General features: G+C 47.7%; 1 protein-coding gene across 1 annotated transcript; it reads right to left on the reverse strand.

Annotated features, from left to right (window-relative positions):
* Positions 1 to 3,664: 3,664 nt before the first annotated feature.
* DNAJB1 (DnaJ heat shock protein family (Hsp40) member B1) lies at positions 3,665 to 16,888 on the reverse strand. The gene is made up of 4 exons (XM_044279129.1): positions 16,792 to 16,888; positions 14,940 to 15,191; positions 5,408 to 5,979; positions 3,665 to 4,882 (listed from the first exon to the last, which is right to left on the reverse strand). Exons 2-4 carry the CDS (start codon positions 15,148 to 15,150, stop codon positions 4,652 to 4,654), a joined length of 1,014 nt encoding a protein of 337 aa, XP_044135064.1. The 5' UTR covers positions 15,151 to 15,191; positions 16,792 to 16,888; the 3' UTR covers positions 3,665 to 4,651.
* Positions 16,889 to 24,166: the final 7,278 nt, after the last annotated feature.

Here is a 24,166-nt window from a genome sequence, read left to right on the forward strand (position 1 = left end):
GATAGTGCCGCATCTCTGGCGGAGAATCGGACTGATTCGGCAGAGGCATCCGCCAGGAAAGCCGTGGCCGATTTTAAAAGAGGGAGAGAATTAAGAATCTGCTCCCTAGACGCTTTATCTTTAATATGAGTTTCTAATTCTCCCAACCAAAGATACATGGATCGGGCGACTGAAGTAGCCGCAATATTGGTTTTAACGTTAAACATGGACGCCTCCCAGGATTTCCTGAGAAGACTGTCCGCCTTACGATCCATCGAATCTTTAAGTTGGGAGGCATCCTCAAATGGAAGGGACGTTTTTTTGTTCACTTTGGCCACCTGTACATCGATCTTGGGAATTTCGTTGAAAATTTTAGACTCCTCTGGATCAAATAGCAACCTATTTTTGAACGCTGCTGGGACTCCCAGTCGTTTTTCTGGGTCTGCCCACTCATCAAGGATCATATCCCTAATACTTTCATTGATGGGAAACACACGGGTCTTCTTAACTCTTAGGCCCCCAAACATTTCTTCTTGTACCGAATGGGTACGTTGCACCTCCTCCACACCCATGGTCGACCTTACTGCCTTCAAAAGGTCAGACATTCCTTCCGTAGAAAAGTAGTATCTACGTCCGTCGTCGTCGTCAGAGACTCTCTCCCCCTCCTCCCATGACTTGACGGAGTGAGCACTTTCCTCCGCAATGACTTCTAGATCAGAAGGGGATGGGGATCTAGCCCGCTTCCTCTTTGGTTGCGGCAAATCGGGGGGGATTAGTGGACAGGTATGAACGGATCTCCTCCTGAATCATAGTTTTTAATTCCTCTTTTAGGGAGGGTGCCTCATCCCGTACGATATTTGAAATACAAGATTTGCACCATTTTTTTGGGTAGCCGTCAGGGAGTCTACTATTGCAGGAGACACATTTGAGTGATTTCCCAATCTTTTTCGGGGCTTCTTTAGCCTAAAAGAGAGGAGACGGCAAAGTATAAGGGTATGGTCCCAAAGAGGAGGGGGGGGGGGTTGGTGGGGGGCGGATGCCAAAGCAAGCGCCTTGCCGCAGCCTCTCCCCCCCCCCCCTTCACCTTGTCGTAGGAGAGGGGGATCAACAGACTCCCTGACCCGCTCATATAATACCCCCGAAGGGGACTCACGGTTAGAAGTACTGCCGGCGGCTCAGCTCTGGGGGACCGCTCCGGTACCGACATGGTCGTCCTCTTCTGTAGGCAAGGGTTCCGCACCAGTGGGGGACCGATCCTGGGAGCGTTTGTCCAAGTTCAGGCCTTGGTTTTAAACCAGGCCCCACGCTGCCGCCGCCAACGTCACTTCCGGGTCGTCGGCCGTGACGTCATAACCATGCGCCGGCGCGCACCCAGCTGCCGCAATAATAGGCCAGGAGGGAGTCTGCGCCAGGGAACAGGCCCCGGAAAACCGGGACGAGGTAGAGCCCTGAACCCCTGCCCAGCGTTAGTACTGGACCGCGGGAGGGCAGGGGGACGCCATGCAGGATGCCGGCGATTTCTTAAGGTATCCACAGAAAGATTCTATTTCCTTAGCTTCATCTCCCTGCATACAGGGAGACCTTTCTCTGCCCTGTCCTCTGTAGGGACAGGAAACACTGGTGTTGGTGGTGGGAGGAGGGTATTTAACCTTTCTCTGTTCCTGCCCCTACAGAGGTCAGGGGTCAATCTCCTTGTATGCCGTCGTGATGATGCTATGGAAAAATCACATCTCCACCCTGCTGATTGACAGGGTTAGAGAGTGCTCTCCTCCTCCGGCTGGCCCTGTCTGCAATTCAAATCCCGCACCTGCACCTCATTCGGCACAGGCTCTCAGAGAAGGACGCTCGCTTCCTCAGCACTCCCTCGGTGCGCCTGCGCCGATGACGTCACCCGAAAGAGAAGATGTCATCGGCGCAGGCGCACTGAGGAAGCGAGAGTCCTTCTCTCAGAGCGCCTGTGCCGAATGAGGTGCAGGTGCGGGATTTGAATTGCAGACAGGGCCAGCCGGAGGAGAGCGCTTGCTGGCCCTGTCAATCAGCAGGAGGAGGGGCGTTTTTTTTTAAAGGAGGATGCGGCGGCTACCAGCAAGTAGACGCCTTACTTGCTGGTAGTGAAGTCATTTGCATATTTTAAAAGATCGATATTTTTTTTTTTTGTGAAACCAAGCCACAGAACAAGGTAAGAGCCCCATATAGGGAATAGTCGTCCAATAAGGATTTTAATATGCCCAAAAATTAGTTTTGGGGTGGACAGAAGAAGCCCTTTAACCACTAGTGAGAAAGATGGACAGCTGGGCATTTTTGCCTATAGGGGTTTCCTTTGATACTGCCCCTATATGGATCGCAATACATAGGGATATCTGAGTGGATACATCTTAACTCTGAGGACATGGCGATTTTCCATTTTCGTTTTTCATTCCTCGTCCGTGACTTTATTTTTCCGTTCACCTAGTCGTATGAGGGCTTGTTTTTTTGCGGGACAAGTTGTACTTTCTATTGGCACCATTTACTATTGCATAAGATGTAGTGGGAAACTGGAACTCTGTACAAAAAAATAAAAACTCCCATGGCACTGTGCTTCTCTCCATCTTTCCGCTTACTTCACACGTTGCGGTCACAGTTTTGCCATTAAATAAGAAAATTACATCACAGCTGCAACGTGTCAGCCCAACCTCGATCAAAAAATACTATTTAAAGTGGACAACCCATTTAAAGGGATTCTCCAGTTTCAGGAGGAAACTGGACAACACTTGCAATCTTTCCTAGAAAGAATAGATGGTTATTTACACGACAGATTCCACGTTGCCGCTCTGGCCATATTCTGTTTACCTGGCTGCAGTGATGACATCACAACATGTGACTGCTGCAGCCAATCACTGGGCTCAGGAGTGCAACGAAGGGGCCAGCCATGTGGTGTTGACATGGCGTCACCACTGCAGGCAGGTAAAACAGAGCCTGGCCGGGAGATCTATTCCTACCGATAACTGTGGTCCAGGGCACGTGCAAAGTTTTGCAAACAGGACTCTTCAGCCTCCAACAATTGACAGTAAGACTAAGAACTAAGACCTGCAGACAGGATTTATTGAAAATACTTTATTTAGTGTTGGAGATGTTTCCGTATGGTCCAGCGACTCCATGCCATCACACGACCAGTCGCTGGACAGATAGGCAGTACTAGGAAATGTCATCGTATACAAACAATACAACAAAAATATCTGTATCCAAACGTCATACGTCACATAGATCATTCACCAACCCTAACGCTCCAGCATGAAACATGAACACAGAACTGGATTAAAATAAAAAAAGATATATATATAATATTTACAACACAAATACATATGTATTTATACAGGGGGCACTGGAGTGAGCCAGCTAATATTTCCATACGCCAGTCCACCTTCTCTGAAATTTACATAAGCTCGAAAGCTTTTAGGTTTGAAATTAAAAGCAACTCATTGGCACCACCTAGTGGCTGGTTCAAATAATTGCAACTCTGCAGGTAAATGGGGCATTAAAAAAATAAATAAATAAATTGTGTCTCCCATTTAAAACAAAGTTCTGTAAGGCTACTTTTACACTAGCGGTTTTTGCGGATCAGTCATGGATCTGCAAAAACGCTCCTATTACCATAATACAACCGCAAGCATCCGTCATGAACGGATCCAGTTGTATTATGTCTTCTATAGCCATGACGGATCAGTCTTTACCACCATTGAAAGTCAGTGGGGGACGGATCAGTTTTCTATTGTGCCAGAGAAAACAGATCCGTCCCCATTGACTTACATTGTGTGCCAGGATGGATCCATTTGGCACCTTTTCATCAGGCGGACTGCAAAACGCTGCAAGCAGCCTCCAGAGCGGAATGGGGACTGATCGGAAGGCAAACTGATGCGTTCTGAGCGGATCCTTTTCCATTCAAAATGCATTAGTGCAAAACTGATCCGTTTTGGACCGCTTATGAGAGCCCATGACGGATCTCACAAACAGAAAGCCAAAACGCCAGAGTGAAAGTAGACTTACATGCGCAAGGGCACACCGATTGTTCATGAGATGAAAAGAAGTTTCTGAACTGGCCCCTTCCAGGAAAGACGGTAACTGCTAATCATGCTGATCTCTGTCCTAGTATCGGGCACTGTGTGGCATGGGCGGTACACCATGGGGCACAATGATGCTGCACCTGTCAGCACAGAAATATCACAGGAAATAAAAGGGAGATGATACTGAATGAGATGACTGGTAAACTAATGGAATCTGCTATCAGACTTGACATAGGACTGTAGCTGCTGACATGGGACAGCAGCTTCCTCTCTGGACTTACAAATGCAGACAGACAGCGGGTTGATTTCTAAACACAACAGTAATAAGGAATGCATGAATATACAACCGCCACGACTATGGGAGGCTTCTAACTACAAAGCGGAATCATAATAAGCGGGCTCTTAAACTCATCATCACCTTTAAGACGTTCAGTGGTAGCTGGTTCAAGACTTATTGGTGTGAAGGAAAAGAAGAAAAAAATAAAATAAATGAAACATGTATTTCGGGTCATTGGGTGCCTTGCTCATAAGCAGAATTCCTCTCCAGCTTCTCAGGCACTGCAGGCTTGTTGGGTCACGCCCGTCAGTACCACTTTGGTCTGTGTCATTGTATGTGGGAGTCAGCGTCCCTATTATGCAGGCAGGACCCGTTCTAGAGTTTCCCGAGAAGAGGTGGGCAGACGTTCGGGAAAGCGTATATCAAACTCCACTATGAGATCCCCCCGCTGTTCGGGGGCCTTGGGGAATGGAAGTCCTTCTCCGTGAAACCTGCGCTTGGTCCCTGGGTTGATGATGTCTTTGCTGACGAGTGGAATGGTGCGACTGTCGAGGGTGGGGATGTTGATGGAGCAGCCGCAGAGAGCCTGGGACAAAGAGGAACAATGTTAGTGATGAGGAGACAACATTGTCTGCTGTCCCCTATTGTCAGCCATTGACGTAGTGCAAGGAAACCCCTCCATGAAAGGGTCTGAAGTATTGATCAGCGAGACCCCTACCGATCATTCGTACAAGGAGAGAGAAGAGCTTACATATCACATGCTCTCTCATCGCTGTAGGAGAGGAGGCAAGACGGACTCAAAAAGTGTAAGGATCCATCTTGCTTCCATCTCCTCAATATGTGAGCGCTTCTCTCTCCTCGTTCTAGCGATCGCTAGGGGTCTCACTAAGACTTCCACCAATCAATACTTTTGATATGTCTCTGAGAGAAATCAAAGGTTATCTCAAAACACAGTGACCCTTTAACTCTCAGTCAATGACCCAGCATACCATGCAGCTGTCACAGGTTGGAGGCCACTGCTGCACATGATGACGTCATCGGACAGTATCACTAAGGGAAAAAGCAGTTGTGGATTGTATCTACTATGCTAGGCCATGACGTACGTCCTCACCTCTCGTAGGCTGATCTTCGCTGTGTAGATCACATTAGATGAATCTCTCTTGTACACAGAATGAGGTTTGTCTTTTAGCACAAACACAATATCTGCCGGGATGTTTCTAGGCGTCTCATCACCCTCCTTGGGGAATGTGATCTTGGTGCCCTCCTTCCAGCCCCTCTTCACTTGGATGGTGAGGATCTTGTCCTCTGTGTGCATACTCCTCCCGTCTGGGCCCAGTCGTTTGTGAGAAATCTTCATCTTCTTGGTGCAGCCAGTAAAGACTTCTTCTAGAGAAACCGGTAGCTCTCTGATCACTGGAGGGTCTTGCTTCTTCTGGAGTGGCTCACGACGTCCTCCTGGGGCAGACCTGGGGAAGCCACCTAAATGACCGAAACCGCCCATGCCAAATCCCGAGAAGGGGTCGTCTGTCTCCATGTCCTCTTCTCCTCTTACAAAGAAAGAATCAAACGGGTTACGACCCCCAAAGAACTCTGAAAACATGGCATGAGGATCTCCATGGAAGGAGTAGCTGAAGGAAGGACCATTGGGACCACTGCTTCCTCCACCTGGGGCTCCTTTAAGACCTGTTTAAAAAAATAAAATTAAAAGAAATGTCACATTTACAATCAAATATTAATAGACTATTTGTGAATATTCACGTTTACAATCAAATATTAATAGACTATTTGTGAATATTCTAGTCCCCCGCCCCCCATAAAACGTGTGGTTTTATGGCTATGATTTTAGAAGTCACTCCATGTATTCTGCTTCCTGTCCTGGCTCTTTGTTCATCTATTTTTTGTGATTCTTTCTTTGTTAATGTGCAACTAAAATAACTTTTTAAATTATGTCCCCTTTTCACACCGGTCATTTTGATATAGGGTGATGCATGGATTATGCTGGCCGGAGGCGGGCTAGAAGCTGTAGCGTGGTAGTGGTTTATTACGTTTATTTTTGTTTTGTGCAATTTTATTTTATTTTTACACTTTTTGCCCTCATAACGTCATACAAGACCTTTGAGGGAAGTCCCTGCCTTCTCTATGGGGACCCTGCTGTAACCGACAGCCGGCTCCCCACCTCTGCAGCTGCGCGGTTAGCTCTACTGGGGCAGATTAACCACTTCATTACCGGAGTGTTTATCCCCCTTCCTTACCAGGCCACTTTTTCAGTTGTAGCAATGCGTCTATCTAACTGCAAATAACTGATTCATTTCTGAGCCAGCCTACATGTATTTCATATTATTTTTCTCTGGACACCTTAGACCTTTCTTTTGTGCCATTAGATGATGGATAGAATATAAAAAAATAAAAATTAAGGGAAAACTGAAAATTATATTATAAGAATTTATATATAAATTATCACATTTTTTTCTTCTAACTATTACTAAAGGTTTCAAGACAACATTTCTAAAACCGTTACCGTACTGTTGTGCTCTGAAAATAAGCGCCATTTATGTAACTTATCTACTGGCTGGGCCCGCCGCAAGACTTCAAAAGACTGGAGCGTAGGTTGGATTTTGGCGGCCTATTTTTCTATTGCTGGTTCTATGGCACCGTATTGCCAGAAAAAATTTGTACAGCGCCAAAACGCAACAAGGCAAGCCCCTTGAAAGTGACTTTTTTTATATGTTATTCCCCTACGGTAATATTTTTTTTTTTTTACGTGCGTTTGTATATTTTACACAGAAAAAAAAAAAATCCTGCTATACAAAATAGATTTTTAAAATAAACAAACGTGTGTATGTTTGTATATTTTACACATACAAATTCCACTATACCATTGCTAAAACTAATATAATAAATATTTTTTATGAACGAAAAAGGGGCAGGATGTTTGGATGGGTGTGTACGTAGTCTAATTACTATTCCTAATACTAGTAACTATCTCTATATCTTACTTTTTTTTTTTTTTTTTTTGTGAATGAACCCCTTTCTGCCACAGTCAAGCCATGACATTTCATTTTAAAGCCAGCAGGTGGCACTCTTACATAAGAAACGGCGCTACCTGCTGGCTTTCACTTCCTCAATGTAATGCATGTGTGTAGCAGAATGCTACAAGCGTGCATTACAAGCACACCGCTCTGTCTACCACTACTGGCACATTATGGGAGGCACTATAGGGGAGAGCGGCACTATGCGCCACCTGCTGTTTGTTATTTTCCGTATTTCTTGTCCACCTGACAGATGGTTGCACAAACTGCAAATTTTTTGAATCCACAGCGTGCAAATTTTCACCCCTTGCAATGCAAAGGGTGAGATCAAGTAACACATGTGAATGCGAGGTGCAGCGAAAACCGCCCTGCTGTGTGCATGTACCCTTGGGGTACAGCCACTGGTCCAGTGTGGACATGCCCTTATAGTAAAAGAGGTATGTAGCTGACCAGGTGTTTGGCATTGGCCAACAAGAAGAGGGCAAAAACACCATCTGATGTGCAACGCCCGGTCCGTTACTACCATATCTGGGTTATGGAGGGGATTATATCGGATCATTAGATAATGCATTGACTGACAATCAGGGCAATTCTTAGAAATCAGTGTTCCCAGTCATTGCCCTGTGTCAATGTGCCGCCGATCGCGCAAGGATGACAATGATTCACTATGGTCACCAACGATCACAATAGTGATCACTAATCCCCATACAGTGGGGACGATTGCTGCCTGTGAAAGCAGCTCTTCCCTCTGCTCATCAGCGAGATATTGTCTGGAATGACTGGTTCATTCTCCATAACTGCCTATTAGTCAGGCCTTAAAGGGGTTGTGTCATCTCATACTTTGGGGGCATATGCGCTGGAACCTGCACCTTAGAACGGAGCCCGCAAAGTGAAGGAGGGCACAGCCGCCCTCCATTCATTTCTATGGGAGTGCCAAAATAGCTAAGCAGTCCCGTTGAAATGAATGGGAAGAGCACTGCGTAAGCGTGGCCACCGCTCTATTCACTTCTATGAGCCTGATGGCCAGCGCTCTGCTACTTTCAGCACTCCCATAGAAATAAATGGAGGGCAGCTGCGCAGGCGGGCTCCATTCTAAAGATAAATGTAGGTCTCAGAGGTGGCCGTCAGCCCAATAGAAGTGAACGGAGCGGTGGCACTAAGAAGGGGCATTTTTTTACTGGCACATTGTGGGGGAGAGGAGAACTATAGGGGCATCTGCTGGGGCACTAAGAAGGGGCCTTTTTTTACTGGCATATTATGGGGGACACTATGGGGAAGGGGGAGAGGAGCAGTATGAGGGCATTTACTGGGGCACTATATAGGGGTATTTTATACTGGCATACATTATGGAGACATTAGCTCAACTGCGGGCACTAAGCAGGGGTATTTCATGTACTGTCCTATTATAGGGAGAATTAGTACTACTAGGGGGTATTATGGGGAGCTTTACTACTACTGGGGGGCTATGAGGAACATGATTACTAGGGCACTAAAGGGGCATTATTACTACTAAGTGTGCTCTGGCAGAGAATTATTTCTATTGGTGGGATTTTGGGGAGCACTGTTACTTTGGGGGCACCCTGGCATAGTATCAGCTTAGCACAATTATTTTTGGGGGACATTATCTTTATACTATTAGTGTCTGAGTGCAGTTATTTTTTAGAGCGCTGTGTGCCAATAATTGTTTAAGGGGGCACTATCTGTGTGGTAGTACTATTCCCAGGGGTACTGTTTCTGCAGTATAGTATTGGGGGCACAGCGGGCACAGTATTGGGGGCACCATCTGTGTGGTAGTAGTATTTCCAGGGGGACTGTTTCTGCAGTATAGTATTGGGGGTGGCAGGAAAGGGTGTCAGAAGATGATTGAAATGTGGGAAACTAATGTCTGTTTCTCAATCTCTGCAGAGAAGGGAGATGGCAGAAAAATCATCATGGCGGTCTGGTCTGGAGAAGATAAAGAAAGAGAACGTCTACAACAAAGGTGACATCACTGGATGTAAGAGGTATGGGGCGCTATGTAGGAGAGGAGATGCTCCGGCTCCAACTCCTGCCATTTGCAGAAGGAGGATTTAGAGCTGGGTGAGGACGGCCAAAGGGGGCAGCAGGCCATGGGTGGGTGGCAGATGGTGGGGGGAACCACAAGCCTTGAGCAGGATCTGGGGAGGGAGGAGAGCGGAGGAGCTTCCTGGCTGTAGCCTGCTGTCTATTGTATAATGTGAAGCAGGCAGTGCAGCCAGGACAGGCCTCCCCTCTCCATATGATGTGTAGAGACAGACCTCAACTATAGAATGTCAGCTGTACAGTGTTTGTTGGGAGTGGCCTATTATATGTAGGAGGGGCTTTTAATAATGGGCGGGGCTAAATGGGCCACTTGACTGGATTTGCCCCCAAAGACTACGGCTGCCAGCCCTCCCCTGGGTTGTACCCAGGGCTGTGGAGTCGCTAGATAAATGCTCCGACTCAGACTCCTCAGTTTTTTGTACTTCCGACTCCGACTCCTCTATTTAATATGCGAATGTATTTTATACATTCCTTGAAGGAAAGAAAGAAGTTCTTCTAAGCTCTTCTAGCACAGAGGTAGTTGGGCAGAAGCTGCTGCCTTCTCCTTTGTGTGCTGATCTTCTGCTGAAGATAGGGCAGTGGGAGGATCCAGGGAAGGACATTTATTTTAAAACATGATTTCCCTAGAAGAATCCCATAGTCATGTTTAAAGTTTAAGATAACAATCTGAGTTTACACATTTTATAGCCTTAGCTGAATGACAGCAGTTTTTCCAATGGTTTACAGCAGGGATGTCAAACTCCAGCTGTTGCAAAACTACAACTCCCATCATGCCTGGGCATACTACAGCTATCAGGGAATGGTGGGAGTTGTAGTTTTGCAACATCTGGAGGGCCATGAGTTTGACATCCATGGTTTACAGCTTCAGTCTTGAACTATTGACCCTCCATTCCCTTCACTTATACAAGTGTCTCTAGTCCTGCAAAACACATATTTACTTAATCCCTTATCAGTGAGAGGCGAGGCTAACCATGGGCATTGTGTTCCCTGTAACATCAGAACACAACACAATGGAAAGTATATGTATTGCCACTCCTAATTGTGCATTGCGTGCCATATAGTGAAGCATATGAAAAGCACGCTTCTTCACATCACTGAACGCGTTTGTTTTGCGGTTACGTGAGGCACTGCATGCATTGGCCTTTATTCTTACAGTAGAGAAGTCATTAATTATAACTGTTTATGAATTCAGACATTTAAACTTGCTTTTTTATTTTTTTATTCCAATTTAAATTTAGTAGGAGTCGGAGTCGGTTCATTTTTTGCCGACTCCGACTCCAGGTACCCAAAATTGACTCCGACTCCTCGACTCCGACTCCACAGCCCTGGTTGTACCACAAATAATATGCTACATTTTTCAAACCAGCACCAGGGTCTGAACACTTTTGTAATTAGTTATTCAATAAAATCTATCTGTATTGCGCCACCTGCTGTTTGTTATTTTCCGTATTTCTTGTCCACCTGATTTAGATGGTTGCACAAGCTCAGTTTAAATCTTTAACTGTCACCAGCCATATCTTCTGTTAGAAGCTGTGGCAGTTACAGTGAAAGAGCTGCAGCGGAAAGGACACGCCCCTGAGCGGCCAACTTGATATAAATCTAGCAGAGCAATGAATGAGGAGATCTCTGGATCCATGTGAGGTACAGGGCTGGTTCTAGCTTTGTTAGAAAGAGTTTGTCATGTACTATGGGATTTCTTCCGTTTATTTTTACATCAATCACGTCATAACCGCCGGCAACCGTGGCCATCAGACCTTTATTAGGTCTCGAAAGAGTATGCCTCTCCGGCTCATAGAGGAGGAAGGGTCCTGAGTGGATGCCAGTTATGAGTATGGGCACCATGGAAGCGCCTGGTGCCTTCATTTTTCAGTCTATATAAGATTTTTCAGACTGGTTCCCTCCCCCGGCGAGAAATACATGGAGAGTACAGTGCGAGGTCCAGTAGAGAACATTACAGGCCTATACAGCGATTGCTAATGTGAACCTAAAGGATAAGACAGAAGCAGCGACATGTCCTGATCTGCAGAAGCAGCGAGGCTCCGGCAGGACAGGACCTGCTCGGTGCACACATGTTAGTGCATAGCAATCACTACAGAAGCACAAGTGGTCACCGGTAGGGCTGCAGCTATCGACTGTTTCTTGTAAACGAGTATACCTTCAATTAATCCAACGATTAATCGAGTACTCTAATAACAAAACCGTAATTAAAAGAATGTTTTTCTTTATAAAAAGTAATCAGCTCCCCCTTCAAGCCATGTCCCCAGCGCCAGTGAAACTAAATACTTAGGCCCCTTTTACACGGGCGAGATTTCCGCGTGGGTGCGTTGCGTGAGGTGAAAGCATTGCACCCGCACTGAATCTGGACCCATTTCACTTCTATGGGGCTGTGCACATGAGCCGTGATTTTCACGCATCACTTGTGCATTGCGTGAAAAATCGCGACATGCTCCTCTTTGTGCGTTTTCCACGCAACACAGGCCCCATAGAAGTGAATGGGGCTGCGTGAAAATCGCAAGCAAGTGCGGATGCGGTGCGATTTTCACGCACAGTTGCTAGAAGACGATCGGGACCCGATCATTATTATTTTCCCTTATAACATGGTTATAAGGGAAAATAATAGCATTCTTGATACAGAATGCATAGTACAATAGCGATGGAGGGGTTAAAAATAATAATTTAACTCACCTTAATCCACTTGTTCGCGCAGCCGGCATCTCTTCTGTCTTCATCTTTGCTGTGCAGTAGGAAAAGGACCTGTGGTGACGTCACTAAGCTCATCACATGGTCCGTCACATGATCCATCACCATGGTAAACGATCATGTGATGGACCATGTGATGAGCGCAGTGATGTCATCGAAGGTCCTATTCCTCAAAGAAGAAGACAGAAGAGATGCCGGCTGCGCGAACAAGTGGATTAAGGCGAGTTAAACCCCTCCAGCCCTACTATTGTACTATGCATTCTGTATTCAGAATGCTATTATTTTCCCTTATAACCATGTTATAAGGGAAAATAATACAATCTACAGAACACCTAACCCAAACCCGAACTTCTGTGAAGAAGTTCGGGTACCAAACATGCCAATTTCTCTCATGCGCGTGCTAAACGCATTACAATGTTTTGCACTCGTGCAAAAAAAAAAAAAAAAAAAAAAAGCGCATTTTCCCGCAACGCATCTGCATCTTATCCGGGCCAAAAACATGACGCCCATGTGAAAGAGGCCTTACCTCTCCTGTAGGGGCGCCCCTTCATCCTCTTCCCCGCGCGCTGCACTGTCATCCTGACGTCACACAGTGTCAGGCCATAGTGCGCGCTTACTAGGGCTGAAACGATTACTCGATTGAATCAAGTAATTAGACACAAAAAATAAATAAAAAATCCTCGATGCACATTTTTTGCATCGAGGATTTGTTTGTGCCATGTGACCACTGAGCTATTACTTACCGCTCCATGGTCAACCGCCGGCCCGTAACGCACTGCATTGGACCATGACACATTGTCAGGTCATAGTGCGCGAAGCGAGCACTATGACCTGACGATGTGTGACGTCAGGATCCAGTGCAGCGCGCGGAGAAGAGGAAGGCGCTGTGGAGCGGCGCCCCTACAGGAAATATAAGTATTTTATTTCACTGGCGCTGGGGACATGGTACTGAAGGGGGACAGCCGGCAATGGATGGCATTGAGGGTCAGATGGGAGTGGGGGACATGGAGGGGCTGATCTGATGGCACTGGGGGACATGGCAATGGATGGCATGGAGGGGCTGATGGCACTGGGGGATAGTGGAGCTGAGGATTTGCAGCGAGGATTTTTGGGTGTCAAATTACTCAATTCAATCGAATAATCGTTTCAGCCCTAGTCACCGGGTTATATGGTGCACCCAGCCGTCTGGAAGCAATGTCTCACCATGTGGCAAAATAACAAAAAAATATTTAAAAAAATTGCTGGAACATTATTGGCACGATTTATCAGGCAGGAAGCTATGACATGGAGCTCTGCCCGCAATATGCCAAGAGGAAGGCCTCTGCAAAGCACGAGGCGAGCACCTACGAGATACTATGCGCTAATAAAACATGCCCACACAGGTTGCTTAGGGCGTGTGGGGTGGGAATGGATCACTGTAGCCAGGTGAAATCCTGACGCCACGCCTGTACCAGAAGGAATGCTCAGAACAGTCATTGTGGTCACCGCCTAATGTACGAGCGGGCACCTCAGGTCCCTGGGCACACACACAGAACTAGTGCAGGCTGCAGGAAGGATCACATTCACTGATTAGTGTATTAGGCGTAGGAAAATCTGCAGCGAAATACAGAACCATTTTAAGCAGATGAGTTTTTCAAAATCCCATCCACATGCTGCCGAAATAAGAGCGGTAATTGGCCTGCACTGCAAATTTTCGAATCCACAGCGTGCAAATTTTCACCCCTTGCAATGCAAAGGGTGAGATCAACACATGTGGATGCGAGGTGCAGCGAAAACCGCCCTGCTGTGTGCATGTACCCTTGGGGTACAGCCACTGGTCCAGTGTGGACATGCCCTTATAATAAAAGAGGTATGTAGCTGACCAGGTGTTTGGCATTGGCCAACGAGAAGAGGGCAAAAACACCATCTGATGTGCAACGCCCGGTCCGTTACTACCATATCTGGGTTATGGAGGGGATTATATCGGATCATTAGATAATGCATTGACTGACAATCAGGGCAATTCTTAGAAATCAGTGTTCCCAGTCATTGCCCTGTGTCAATGTGCCGCCGATCGCGCAAGGATGACAATGATTCACTATGGGCACAAACAATCACAACAGTGATCACTTATCCCCATACAGTGGGGACGATTGCTGCCTGTGAAAGCAGCTCTTCCCTCTGCTCATCAGCGAGATATTGTCTGGAATGACTGGTTCATTCTCCATAACTGCCTATTAGTCAGGCCTTAAAGGGGTTGTGTCATCTCATACTTTGGGGGCATATGCGCTGGAACGTGCACCTTAGAACGGAGCCCGCAAAGTGAAGCAGGGCACAGCCGCCCTCCATTCATTTCTACGGGAGTGCCAAAATAGCTAAGCAGTCCCGTTGAAATGAATGGGAAGTGCACTGCGTAAGCGTGGCCACCGCTCTGCTACTTTCAGCACTCCCATAGAAATGAATGGAGGGCAGCTGCGCAGACGGGCTCCATTCTAAAGATAAATGTAGGTCTCAGAGGTGGCCGTCAGCCCCATAGAAGTGAACGGAGCGGTGGCCGCACTTCCTGTTCATTTCAATGGGACTTCCGAAACTAGCCAAGCACGCCGCTCGGCTATTTTCAGCAGCCCCATAGAACTGAAAGGAGGGTGGCCTCTCATGCGCGGTGCGCCCTTCTTCACTTCTAAACGCAGGTGAAGGTTCCAGAGGTGGGACCCGCACCTATCAGACATGTGATATGCCCCCAGGGTATGGAAGATACAACCCCTTTACTATATTGACTCCAAGCACTTTAAACTGTGGAGGAGAAACGCCCCCACCGACTCCATCGCCTGCGCCGGACATCGTAAGATGCCCACGCATACACATGGCACGTACCCTCCTCGCCGTACTTGTCGAATATCTCCCTCTTCTTAGGGTCGCTCAGCACATCGTAAGCCTCAGCAATCTCTTTGAAGCGCTCCTCCGCCCCAGGATCCTTGTTTTTATCCGGGTGATATTTCAGGGCTTGTTTCCTGTACGCCTTCTTGATGTCTTCCTCTGACGCCCCCTTGGACAACCCAAGGATCTTGTAGTAATCTTTGCCCATGCTTCTTGTTGACCTTTCCAGTTAGGGGTGTAACCAGACACCTGCGGAGGAGGAGGAATGGGGCACACATCAGTATCACCCAGAAAAGGGGGCGCAACAAAGACGGGGTGACGTGAGGATCGGTACTGGCAGCGGCTCCATACCGCGTCCCTGCCTCTCCACAGCAAACACAAGCTAAGCCGCAGGTAAACACACCGCCACATACCGCATCTACATTATACCACGCCAAGGCCTGTGCAAATAATCCCTCTCCGTACACTAAAGCTGCCTGAAAGGATCAGCTACCGATGCACTTTGTTTCACGCCTTCCACATTTTCAAGATCTGTGCTTGCTGACACAGTTTGACAAATTTCTCTCCTGTCCCCATAGCTTTCTACCCGAAGGACACGGTCCAGGGGGTTTAGCTTGCAATAGATTGTCTAGACTGGATATAATTGTAACAAACCTTCAGCTGTGGAGACGAATTAAGTCAAGGGTTCTGTTCACTGACAGCAGGCAGAGCTCTTGAAAAACACTTCAGAACTTTATAACAACTGTGGATTAAAGGGGTTGATCCATTTCAAATACTTTTTTAAAGGATATGGGATAAGTGATCTGGTGGGGGTCTGAGCACTGTGGGCCCTGCTAATCACTAAAATGGGGGCCCAGCGTCCCACTATTTGAATGGAGAGGTGGTCGAGCTTGTACTTCTCTCCGGCAGTCCCACGGAGTGACGTCACTGCTCCATTCACATGGGGTCTCCCTTTCTTATGAAAGAGCGTTCGCTCCCCCCGCCGATCAGACACTTACCTCCTATCCTGTGGATATGGGTCACACAACAGCACCCATCTAAGGGCCGGGGGCTACATGACGACCGACGATGGCAACCCCAGGACGAATCAGTGAGGTGATCGGACAGCAGGTTTGGATCTCCCCCGCACGTAGCGATCACGTGACCACCCTCACCGCCATTAGCTGCACGACGCCACAATCTTAAAAGGGGGTTCTCGGGACCTGTACCTAAAAGCGGTCTTTAACCTGTGGAAAGAAGACACCTTCAACGGTACCTACCTTTCCGCCATTCCCGGCTGCGGGTTATTCCTCGGACCGCTACAGGAAGAAGAGACGTCAGAGGAAGAACCCGCCACCAGTCATGTGACCCCAGCAGAGATGGCGGAATCAGCAGAAGGGCAAGTACTACTGGAAGGGTCTTCTCGCCACAGGTTTGATATAAGACCCAAGTTAGGCGCCGACTCGGAGGACCCCTTTAATGGCAGGCACATACAGTGCAGTTTTTTGACGCGGTCACCCGCAAATTGCAGCAGTTTTACTGAAAAAAGTGTCATTTTGCTGAAGTTTGATGGAAACTTGCTGGGAGCACGTAGGAGGGGCGATTTTATACTTTTTGATCACAGGTCGTGTGGACAGTAAACGTCCCGTGTGAGAAAGTATGAAGACCAAGTCACTGGGGGGCAGGTCCAATACACTTACCATGGGGAAGACTACCCCCATCATCCAGGACTACTACTATAATCAAACTGCTTCATCTCAGGGGGGGGGGATCATTTATTAGCCAAAATTGGCCAAAAGCCAAGCGTGCCCACTGCCTATGTAGCAGCACGGTGCCCACACCTAATGCAAAACCCACCAACCCCACGTACCTGTATAGGGCGCTCGTAAAGACACTGCTGAGCAGACTCCGTGACAGCCAGTCCCTTGTATAGACGCGGCTCCACCTCCAGAACCTTCCAGATCTTTCTTCCGCACTCCAGAAACATCAGGAGCTGCCGACCAATCACAGCGCTCTCAGAGCGGAGTTAAACCAATCACAGGCAAGTGACTGTCGGCAGCCAATCAGAACGCTGTAGGCTGTGGCCTATGGGAGGATCTGTCAGCGGCGTGACACGCCTCTCACACATGATTGGCTGGTAGGTGGTTTCGGGCCGGCGATCAGACCAATCAGAAACGGAAGTAGAGAAATGTTGGAGCCATTTTAATGTTGGGTTTTGTGGGCATGCCACCTTAAGTGCACTGAGTGGTTTGTACTATAATGCGCGGTGATCTGCCCCCAGCAAGCCCTGTACCTACGTGACAGCTGAGGAGGGCCACTTCATAGTAGTGCTGAAGGGCAATTGTGCCAAGCTTTGCATTGATAAATACCCCAGGTTGCCGCACAATAGATTGCCCAATCAAAGCACTATAGCTGGAGGTAGGTGCGAATGGGGACAAGCGGATCAGTGATAACCGGCACGGTCAGGTATTTTAGAGAGACAATAGTAGTAGTAGTGGATGAGTAGAAATCAAGTCTTTCAGTCCCTTCTTGATTCAGTCAGTCATGACAGCCTCAGAGAACCCCATAATGTCAGCCATAGTGCCCCCACTCTCAGTGACAGCCTCAGAGAGCCCCATAATGTCAGCCATAGTGCCCCCACTGTCAGTGACAGCCTCAGAGAACCCCATAATGTCAGCCATAGTGCCCCCACTGTCAGTGACAGCCTCAGAGAGCCCCATAATGTCAGCCATAGTGCCCCCACTGTCAGTGACAGCCTCAGAGAACCCCATAATGTCAGCCATAGTGCCCCCACTGTCAGTGACAGCCTCAGAGAGCCCCATAATGACAGCCATAGTGCCCCCACTGTCAGTGACAGCCTCAGAGAGCCCCATAATGACAGCCATAGTGCCCCCACTGTCAGTGACAGCCTCAGAGAGCCCCATAATGTCAGCCATAGTGCCCCCACTGTCAGTGACAGCCTCAGAGAACCCCATAATGTCAGCCATAGTGCCCCCACTGTCAGTGACAGCCTCAGAGAACCCCATAATGTCAGCCATAGTGCCCCCACTGTCAGTGACAGCCTCAGAGAGCCCCATAATGTCAGCCATAGTGCCCCCACTGTCAGTGACAGCCTCAGAGAACCCCATAATGTCAGCCATAGTGCCCCCACTGTCAGTGACAGCCTCAGAGAGCCCCATAATGACAGCCATAGTGCCCCCACTGTCAGTGACAGCCTCAGAGAGCCCCATAATGACAGCCATAGTGCCCCCACTGTCAGTGACAGCCTCAGAGAGCCCCATAATGTCAGCCATAGTGCCCCCACTGTCAGTGACAGCCTCAGAGAACCCCATAATGTCAGCCATAGTGCCCCCACTGTCAGTGACAGCCTCAGAGAACCCCATAATGACAGCCATAGTGCCCCCACTGTCAGTGACAGCCTCAGAGAGCCCCATAATGACAGCCATAGTGCCCCCACTGTCAGTGACAGCCTCAGAGAGCCCCATAATGATAGCCATAGTGCCCCCACTGTTATTGACAGCCACTGAAACCCATGGGGGTGCAGGGACAGTAGTGAGAATAGGTCACACAATACTGTACGGACAGTAGGAATCCATGGTGCCCACTGTTTTCAGTCATTGCCATGACCTGCTTTTCCTCAGTGCCGGATGTTGCAATGGATTTAGCCCCAGGCTTTAGCTACTAGAGGGGTGACTGCAATAGGGTATATAACAGGGGCCCATCCACGCCGCTGCCTGTGTTACCTTCTAGCCAGTCTGAAGTGTAAATTGTATCTAAGTGAAGGTGGTTTCTGCTAATGCTTTGCTAAGTCCACACCCGCCACAAGTCATGCAGGGCCCGCCTGACAGGAACATATCAGCTTGCAGGTGGTGAGGACGCCAGACTCTTCCCCTCAGAGATCCATGTCACCAGCTGTTCACACCTAGCACAGCTAATCTGGAGGGCACCGCCGCTTCAGGTGGTGATATGGGCGCTGCTGCTAAAACATGCCACCACTCTCCACTCTCCTAACCAAGCTCAAAAAAATAAGCCCCTTGTATTTCGTGTCATTCCAATCATAAAAGGGACAGGGGAGATTTATTAAAACTGGTTTAAAGGAAAACTGGCTTAGTTGCTCCTAGCAACCAATCAGATTCATCCTTTCATTTTCCAAAGGCACACTGAAAAATTAAAGGTGGAATCTGATTGGTAAAGCCAGTTTTCCTTTACACCAGTTTTGATAAATCTCCCCCAATGTTTCTCCGTGAGTGGAACACACACTACAGGCGACCATAAAACAGAAAACCAGGCAGTGTCCTCTGAAAGCAGCTTCAGAGGATTTGAACCCCGTAGAACTTTCCTGCCGAATTATTAGGGCAGTTTTTTGGAGTTTGTTTTGAGGCAGATTTTCCTGCAAGTTTTTCAGCAAAAAACCAGAAGTGGAGGATCAGAGAGGAGAAGTTCATCCTGTATATTTCCAAATCCTTTAGCATATACTTGTGACTTTGCCTGAAAAATATGCAGGAAAATCTGCCTTAAAAAAAACCTCCCCAAAAAAATCTGTGTGAACCTACCCCTGGTGAACGATTCAGGCTCCTGGCAGCTTTCCAAGTACAGCGCCGTACATCGGATAGTGGCCGTGCTTGGTATTGCAGCTCAGCACCATTGACTTCTATGAGGCTGAGCTGCAACTAGGCCACGTGACCGATGTACTATAACATCACATGGTCTAGGATAGGTCCTCAATAGCTTTTCCTGGACAACCCCTTTAAATACTGATGACCTCTGCATAGGTGATCAGCACCTGATCGGTGGGGAGCGGCGCTCGCAGTAGCGCTGTGGCCTTCTCTTAGCTTTCCCTAGTCCAAGTGATGACACATTCATCCGTCACATGCAAAACCAAGCACATCCACTATACAATGTACGGCGCTGTGCTTGGTGAGCTGTGTCAAGGCCGCAGCACTCACAGGAGCATCAGTGTCTTCTCAAACAGCTGATCGGTGGGGGTCCCGAGTGTCGGACCACCACCAATCAGATACTGATGACCTATCCAGAGGATTGGTCATCAGTATTTAAGTCTCAGAAAACTCTTTTAAGTTTGTTGTCTCATGTGAGACTGTAACCATCAAGCCCCTTGTAAGAACTACCAAGCTTGTTGCCGCCCGTGAGATCAATAAAGTCCTCTACACCTTTGTTTCCTACTGTTTTCTTCCACCATCCAAGACTGGTGAGCCCGCGTATACCATCCACTGGCCAAAAAGACCTTGGGTAAGGTTTGACACCCGTCACTAGTCATTAGGATCTCGGAGGACTGGCACACATTGCAGAGCTGTGTAAGATATTAATAAGATTGGCAGGCTGACACCTCCAGCTTCTCCTATTCCTATACCAACAACACTGCCATAAAACACTACTCCCTGTCTTCACCCTTTCTAATGAATGCAATAAAACATGTAGACAAATTAAAGAAAATTATGGATTTTACTGAGTTTCTATTTATCAATTTCATACACTATCTACAAAGTGAAGTCAAAATCTTATGACCGCTTTCTACTTCCGAGGTTGGCTCGGCGGGTATATAAGGTGGGTGATAGACTGTTTGCAAAAAGGGAGGATTATTGGCTTTCGGGCCAAGGGTGGCGGTATTTCCGAAACTGCAGTGTGAACTGTTCATGTGCTGCTGTGAGGAAAGTGTACAGTGAGTGGACAGATGGCACCATTGTGAATAGCGAAGTGGAAACTGGAACGTTCCGCACGCCATTGATGTGAGAGGTGAACGTCAGCTACGAAGGTACGTGAGGATGGACCGTGGACCAACATGCTAGAGTGCAGTGATGGCTAACCTCCAGAACTCCCAGCATGCTCCATTCATTTCTGTGGAGTTCTGAGAACAGCCAAGCAAGTGTGGATCTTGGGAGTTGTAGTTCAACCACAGCTGGAGTGCCGGAGGTTAGCCTTCACAGATATGGTGTGTTAACGGTCAATAGTTGTGGAACCACAGTGCCAACTAACTAGTTTGGCGTAGGTCTAACCCTAAGGCCTCATGCACACGACAGTGTTTTTTTACTGTCAGTGATTTGGCTTCAGTGGTCCGTGTCCGATTTTGCTTCAGTTGTGTTTCCTTGTGTCTTCTTTTTTTTTTGTCTGACGGGAAAAAAATGGAAGGTTAATGAAAAGTGTAATTTTATTGCACCAAGGTCTTGTAGAAAAAAACGGATGCGGACACGAATGACATACCAGTTGTGCATCCATTTTTTTTTGACGGACCCATTGACTTAAATGGTAGTGGTGTCCCGAACTATTCGCCGGCGAACATAGCTTGTTCGCGTTCGCAGCGGCGGGCGAATATATGCAATGTTCGGTCCGCCCCCTATACATCATCATTGAGTAAACTTTGACCCTGTACCTCACAGTCAGCAGACACATTCCAGCCAATCAGCAGCAGACCCTCCCACCTCCTGGACAGCATCCATTTTAGATTCATTCGGAAGCTGCATTCTCAGTGAGAGGAGGGACAGTGCTGCTGCTGATGATCTAATAGGGAAACCGTTAGCTAGGGCAGTGTTCTGTGTCCACAGACTCATCTGCTGTAAGGACAGCGTCCTGACAGCACCCCAAAAAGCCCTTTTCAGGACTGGTACATCAGTGTGCTTTTTTATTTATTTATTTATATATATATATATATATATTTTTTGCAGTTGCCTGCCCGTGTGAGAGGCTGCAGGCTCAGTCACAGACAGTACTGTGCACACCATTCATACAGAGTGTGACAGAAAATACCTTGCAGATAAAAAAAAATCTATTAAATATTTTTCTGTGATATAATCCCAGTTGCAAGCCAGTGTGTGTCTGGCCCCAGACTGTACTGTGGCCACTGGCTAGGCCTCCACTCATACCGTTACAGGGTGTCACTCACAAATACCTTGCAGATAAAAAAAATCTATTTAATATTTTTCTGTGATATAATCCCAGTTGCAAGCCAGTGTGTGTCTGGCCCCAGACTGTACTGTGGCTACTGGCTAGGCCTCCACTCATACCGTTACAGGGTGTCACTTACTCACAAATACCTTGCAGATAAAAAAAAAATAAATTTAATATTTTTCTGTGATATAATCCCAGTTGCAAGCCAGTGTGTGTCTGGCCCCAGACTGTACTGTGGCCACTGACTAGGCCTCCACTCATACCGTTACAGGGTGTCACTCACAAATACCTTGCAGATAAATAAAATTCAATTTAATATTTTTCTGTGATATAATCCCAGTTGCAAGCCAGTGTGTGTCTGGCCCCAGACTGTACTGTGGCCACTGGCTAGGCCTCCACTCATACCGTTACAGGGTGTCACTTACTCACAAATACCTTGCAGATAAAAAAATTCTATTTAAAATATTTTTCTGTGATATAATCCCAGTTGCAAGCCAGTGTGTGTCTGTCCCACAGACTGTACTGTGGCCACTGGCTAGGCCTCCACTCATACCGTTACAGGGTGTCACTCACTCAAATACCTTGCAGATAAAAAAAAATCTATTTAATATTTTTCTGTGATATAATCCCAGTTGCAAGCCAGTGTGTATCAGGCCCACACAGACTGTACTGTGGCCACTGGCTAGGCCTCCACTCATACCGTTACAGGGTGTCACTCACAAATACCTTGCAGTTAAAAAAAACTCAATTTAATATTTTTCTGTGATATAATCCCACTTGCAAGCCAGTGTGTGTCTGGCCCCAGACTGTACTGTGGCCACTGGCTAGGCCTCCACTCATACCGTTACAGGGTGTCACTCACTCACAAATACCTTGCAGATAAAAAAAATTCTATTTTATATTTTTCTGTGATATAATCCCAGTTGCAAGCCAGTGTGTGTCAGGCCCACACAGACTGTACTGTGCCCACTGCCCACCACTTATATAGGGTGGCACAGTACCTTGCACGCATAGTACCACTTATCTAAAAAAATGACAGGCAGAGGCAGGCCACCCCGCAGGGGCCGTCGTGGTCGTGGTGCTGTGATTTCCACTGGCCCTGGAATAATGCCCAGTGTTCAGAGGCCATGTACCCTGAACCCAAAAAAATCGGAGAAAATAGTTGACTGGCTTACACAGGACAGCCAATCTTCAACAGCTTCCGCTAAGAACCTTGACGCACCATCCTCCTCCAGCTCAGCTTTGGTCACCTGCTCTCAAGTTACCACTCTCCCGCCCGCCACCACTACCACCACAGCCGCTTCACTTGATCCCTCAGTGGAGTTATTTACACATCAGTTGGATGAAATTAGTGATGCGCAACCATTATTGCCAGAGGATGTAGATAACAGGGATATGTCTCAGTCAGGCAGCATTACACACATGGACGTACAGTGTGATGATGATGTTGTTGTACCCGCTGCTGCTTCCTTTGCTGAGGTGTCAGGTACAAGTGAAGCGGTTGATGATGACGATGTGTCCGTGGATGCCATGTGGGTGCCTGCTCGAAGAGAAGAAGAAGAGGGGGAAAGTTCAGAAGGGGAGACAGAGAGAAGGAGGAGACGAGTTGGAAGCAGGGAGAGGACGTCGCAAGGAGCTAGTGGCACAGTCAGACAGCATGTATCGGCACCCAGGGTCAGCCAGACAGCACGCCAATCAACGCATGCTGTTGCCACCAACAGAATGCCGTCATTGCAAAGCTCAGCAGTGTGGCATTTTTTTTGTGTGTCTGCCTCTGATAACAGCAATGCCATTTGCAACCTGTGCCAAAAGAAACTGAGTCGTGGGAATTCCAACAACCACCTCGGTACAACTGCTTTGCGAAGGCACATGATCTCACATCACAAACGCCAATGGGATCAACACATGAGTACAAGCAGCACACAAACTCAAAGCCACCATCCTCCTCCTGGTCAAGCATCTTCAGCCACGTCAATCCACTGCTGTCCTCCTTGCCCCCTCTCAACCACCCGCCACTCCGCCTCTCACCTTCAGCAGTTCCATCTCATCTGCCCACAGTCAGGTGTCTGTAACGGAAATGTTTGAGCGTAAGAAGCCAATGTCACAGAGTCACCCCCTTGCCTGGCGTCTGACAGCTGGCTTGACGGAAGTCTTAGCCCGCCAGCTTTTACCATACCAGCTGGTGGAGTCTGAGGCCTTCAAAAAATTTGTCGCTATTGGGACACCACAGTGGAAGGTACCCGGACAATTTTTTTTTTTCAAAAAAGGCAACCCCAAACCTCTACTCAGTGATTGAAAAGGAAGTCATGGCATCTCTGGCATACAGTGTTGGGGCAAGGGTCCAT

The sequence above is a fragment of the Bufo gargarizans genome, chromosome 2, assembly GCF_014858855.1.
Source record: "Bufo gargarizans isolate SCDJY-AF-19 chromosome 2, ASM1485885v1, whole genome shotgun sequence".
NCBI classification, from domain to species: Eukaryota; Metazoa; Chordata; class Amphibia; order Anura; family Bufonidae; genus Bufo; species Bufo gargarizans.

Bases quoted from the DNA above. Each gene is read 5' to 3' on its own strand.
- DNAJB1 (XM_044279129.1), bottom strand. From the start codon at position 15,150: ATGGGCAAAGATTACTACAAGATCCTTGGGTTGTCCAAGGGGGCGTCA. The intron at 5,980-14,939 runs GTACGTGCCATG...TTTTTTAAACAG, and splicing joins CGACAAGTACGGCGAGGAGG to GTCTTAAAGGAGCCCCAGGT. The intron at 4,883-5,407 runs GTGAGGACGTAC...TCTTTGTCCCAG, and splicing joins CGAAGATCAGCCTACGAGAG to GCTCTCTGCGGCTGCTCCAT.